This window comes from Morone saxatilis, unplaced genomic scaffold, assembly GCF_004916995.1.
Source record: "Morone saxatilis isolate NCDOM2014 unplaced genomic scaffold, NCSU_SB_2.0 Contig11, whole genome shotgun sequence".
Lineage (NCBI taxonomy): Eukaryota > Metazoa > Chordata > Actinopteri > Moronidae > Morone > Morone saxatilis.
Genome location: NW_023339663.1, coordinates 8765010 through 8769827, shown reverse-complemented (window position 1 = coordinate 8769827; position 4818 = coordinate 8765010). Strand labels below are relative to the sequence as shown.

General features: G+C 43.4%; 2 protein-coding genes across 2 annotated transcripts in view; one reads left to right on the top strand and one right to left on the bottom strand.

Annotated features, from left to right (window-relative positions):
- Positions 1–2709, top strand: part of LOC118343356 (serine protease 23-like) — a 3313-nt gene extending 604 nt beyond the window's left edge. Inside the window, exon 2 of the mRNA XM_035682132.1 lies at positions 505–2709. Within this exon, the coding sequence (XP_035538025.1) occupies positions 505–1687 (1183 nt within the window). The 3' untranslated portion in view covers positions 1688–2709. The remainder of the gene's footprint in view (positions 1–504) is intronic.
- A 1618-nt stretch (positions 2710–4327) lies between these two features.
- Positions 4328–4818, bottom strand: part of tmem39a (transmembrane protein 39A) — a gene marked incomplete at its 5' end in the record, with an annotated part of 7444 nt that continues 6953 nt past the window's right edge. The window contains 1 exon segment of the mRNA XM_035682131.1: positions 4328–4818.

Here is a 4818-nt window from a genome sequence, read left to right as displayed (position 1 = left end):
TGACTCCCAATGGCAATACTGTATATTATATTAGTTCCATATGTCAGGAGAGAAACAGAGGGAGGGAGGTGTGAGTATGTTTAAGATACAAAACTGTACCCATTTACAAAAAAGTCTTTATTCAGTGCAACAAAATGTCAGTCAGTCTATCTTGCAGGCTTAAGGCCATTCCCTCAGGCCACTTCAGGAATTTTCCATCAGAGCCTAGTAAGGCCTGATCTTTGCCCTGTCTGTCATACTTGCAGTGGAAGTTTACAGATGCCAAATTCCAGCGCAGATAAAAATTCTTCCAGCTTAAATGCTCTCCTCAACTCAAACTCAACTCCCATGCAAGTCCGCGATGTTGGTTTAAGGAATGAGAATGTTTTTCATGCACAGTAAGAGGGGCCCAGACATCCAGCCATGTTTGATAGAGCCACTCATTCAGGCAGTGAATGAGTCAAGCATGACTCACTTATGCTTTCTAGTTGAGTTAACCTGATCTGTCATCCTGTCCATCCACAGGTTTACCTCTCTCCTATTACTCCTCTTCCTTCCCTTTGTTATCTCCTCCTCCTCCCGCCCCCAGTGGGTTCTCCAGCGTGTCCCTGTGGTCCTCCCACAGCAGACAGAGGCTCGACCAGCCCCTCATTTCCTGTCTCAGGCCCGCCTCGATGTCAGCTCCCCCTGTGACCCAGAATGCCACAAGAGAGCCCCTCGCCCGAGTTACTGGGACCTGCGGCGTCTTCTGGCCTTTGAGACACTCCACTCCAATGGTCACCTCACTGAGACCGCCATTGGGATCTATGGCTACACGCCCAGTTCTAACACCAGTCCGGCCTACTCCTCAGGGTCATCTGGGAAGGCTGAGCGGTCACATGTGAGGAGAAAGCGGCAGATCTTCGGCCACGATGGGCGTTTCAGTATTGCTGGGCAGAACTTCCTGCTTAAATACCCATTCTCTGTCTCTGTCAAACTGTCCACCGGGTGTTCTGGTACATTGGTGGGGGACCGTCATGTTCTCACAGCGGCTCATTGCGTTCATGATGGTAAAAACTATGTGAAAGGAGCCCAGAAGCTGCGGGTTGGGTTTCTAAAACCCAAGCAACGAGACACACAGCCTTCTTCCTTTTACCTTCCCTCCAACTTCACCAACCATGTTGAAGGTGGCCCTGCTCCTTACGCCCCACCAACCAACGACAAAATGAAATTCCAGTGGATCAGAGCCAAGCGCACCCATGTTCCCAAGGGATGGATCAAAGGGAATGCAAATGACATTGGGATGGACTATGACTATGCTTTGCTTGAACTCAAGAAACCCCACAAACGCCGCCACATGAAGTTAGGAGTCAGCCCCCCAGCTCAGAGGCTGCCTGGTCGACGAGTCCACTTCTCAGGATTTGATAATGACCGTCCAGGCCAGCTGGTGTATCGGTTCTGTCGGGCCGGCGAGGAAACATCAGACCTGCTGTACCAGCACTGTGATGCTCAGCCCGGTGCCAGCGGGTCAGGAGTCTATGCAAGGATGTGGGATGGGCGGCGCCGGCGCTGGGAGCGGAAGGTTATAGGTGTGTTTTCTGGGCATCAGTGGGTGGAGCGACAAGGGGCGTCTCAGGAATTTAATGTAGCGGTGAGAATCACGCCTCTCAAATATGCTCAGATCTGCTACTGGATAAAAGGAAACTTTGTGGACTGCCGAGAGGGGTGAGGAAAAGGTGGAGACTGAGGATGACACAGGGGTGTAGCCACGAAACCATAGTCCTACTACATCTTCATACATCATACTGCAATATTGGGGCCACAAGAATCTACCCTTTTTACCCCCACTACTTGTAGCACTGACATGACATCAATGTAAATATCAGCCTTTTGTTTGTTGCCCCCATTCTCAGACACCAATATCAGTCATGTAACTTCAGACCTGACAGACACAAATCCAGTAATGACAGTAAGTTATGTAAACAGGGCGTGTTCATTTCATTTATGCTTACGTGTTGCATCTTCAGTTACATTAAACCATGAAAAAGTTAGTTACATCGGTGTTAACCGGGGAAACATTTAGATCATGTGGTGATGCAGAACAAAAGCAGGTTTATCTGCTTCTTGGAACATTTATTTGGATAACAAAGTTATCTGGAAAGCCATCAGATCTGGAACATGGACTAATGTAAAAAGCTGTTTTGGAACAAGGGGCCCTCAGATTACAAGGAGCAGGACTGGGACAACTGTTTCATTATGTATCATAGCCTTTTTATTGTGCTAATACTAAAGATTGCACTGTTAAAACTCTTGAAGTTTTTCTACTGAAAATTATGATTTTTGTGGATGAATGTACAAGTCAGCTACCAAAGGTGCCAACAGTTTCTCTCCAAACTATCATGTATCTCTTCTCAGTGGACACTAGTTATCTACAAGAATAGTGTACTCTGCCAACTAAATTAACAGTGTTTTGGAAGAACATTCAACTTGTTACAAAGAATGATATTAATTGATTGCATTAGACTGTTTCCAAGGTTGCAGATCACTTGTTCTATGAAGCACATTTTGTTGAATGTTGTAATTGCTTAGCTCCCTCTGGTGGCAAAGATAAAACACTGCAGGTGTCCGCAATGAACATTAAGGCCTACATAAGCACTTTTTACTTTCTGTTTAACATTTGTGAAATTGCATTATTTGTTTCAGAAACTGAAGACTATGGCAAATTTAATGAAATATATGCTTTGAAATAAGCAACTGTCTCCCATATTTCTTCTCAGTCTGCTCATACAGCATATCACGCATATCACACACACAAACGTTGTTTAAAGACCATTTGTTTTATTTCAGATGTCAAAGAGCATTTTCAGAAATGCTGTGGGGAAACTGAACACTGTAAAAAGCCGAAATATGAGGACCAGCTCCTATGACTTCTCCAGCACCGACACATTGATCAACAGATTCAACCAGGATTCTGAAACTGCATCCTGGGATATGGCACATAAAAAACTTTGACTCAGATTAATTAAGTGAACATAGAATGACAGTATCAGCATCACTTTGACTTAAAAAAAAAATCTTTAAATTTCATGTAGGCTAGAGGAAGATCAAGTACACTTCAGGGCAACGTGGTCAAGAGGTGAAAGAATCTAAAATCTTGCCAAATCTCATTCCTCATTTCTAGTTTCAGCTGCGATGTTCACCAAACCAACAAAAGCAGACTGTGTTTTATTTGAGTAAAGGCCTTAACATTAAAGTAAGTAAACGTTGAAATGTCTCCCTTCTGTGTTACTGACATAAATGCAAAGTTCAAAAGGTCGTTCGCCCATTTAAAAAACTGAAATTTCAGTGGTGGTCAATTGAGGGAAAGTGCTACAAACTACAAAAACATGCCAATTTCAGTCAACAGCGACGTTCAGTTCAAAGATTTGCTACATTCAAGTGGAAAATGACCACAAACAAAACATAAGCACCAAGGAGTAGATTTAAGGGCAGACAATGAAGAATAATGGGCACATGTATGGCATTCGTGTATAATCAAAGATTCGTCACGCTTCTGCTGAGGCTCAGAACAGCACCGATGATCTAGATGTACACACTGGTTTCCTACTTTCCCCCCACCTCATTTACACTCAACCTGAAACCTGACTGAGGGAGTTAATGTGAAATTCCCAATAGCACAGGAAATATTGATTCTCTGATTTTCTACTCAGTCTTAAACCCCTGATAAAAAAAGGATTTTCTGTTCAAGTTGTATTGATTTCTATCTGAATATCAGACAGCTGATCAGCCCAATCCTTAATACTGCCCGAAGTTATACTCTGCCTGCAGATTAGAGCCACTGAAGGAGAGGAGGCTCATTAAGGAGGAACCTACTTGAGAGTGAGAGGATGTTCACCAAGTGTGACTTAACAGAAAAGCAATAACACACAAGGCAACTTGTTTGTAACACCATACTGGTAACTGAGAATACATGAACCGGGAATGAGGTGACACGTACAGTCTTAACCGTCTTCACCGTTTGGTTTTCATCGCCCATGCAAATGTCTTTATTATTAGCCACATTCGTTTCGTTATCTACATCCAACCCACAAAGAGATGGACCTGAATCCCATTATGGTTTAAGCATTCAGGCACCAAAACTGAATTAAATACAGTGACTGGAGTGATCTTTAAGAACACAATCGAGTCGTACGCCATATCATAGCAAGAAGATTTCAGCATGTCAAAGTGTGGTCCGACATCAGTAAGAGTTTTGACTTGAATTATCACCTGGTTACAGAAGCAGCCCCTCAAACTTTGCACCTTTTTAGTAACCGAAACTAGGCCAGGCAGGGCTGTACAACAAGAAAACACCACCCCGGGGTCAAACGTTTTTTGTTTTTTTTACATTTTATGATTTGAGTTTAAGGAATGCGAATAGTATCCCAATACACCTTCTCACTCGTTGACAGCCTGGTGTACGTTTGTACAGCCTGTTGTTCTTACTGCCCTCCAGATAGCCAATGATGACAAACAAGCAGATATTGATAGTTAAAAACACAGTAACAAAGTGAATGAGGAAGAATACAGCGTTCTCTGCAGAAGCAGTGGATAGTGGATTTCTACAGCCTAATCTCAAGTCAGTTTGTAGAAAAGTTTTATTCCACTTCGTGGTAAATATTAACACTGAGGCTTAGCTTAAAGTTTGACTCTTTGGGAAATGCACTACACTTTGCTGTCTGGCGGTGAGTTGGATGGGAAAATCTATACCACTCTCACATCTGCCCATTAAATATAAAGCAGTTAGTTGTCTGTCTGTGGGGGGAAACAGCCAGCCTGGCTCTGTCCAAAGGTTACAATAATCTGCCTACCAGTAACTAA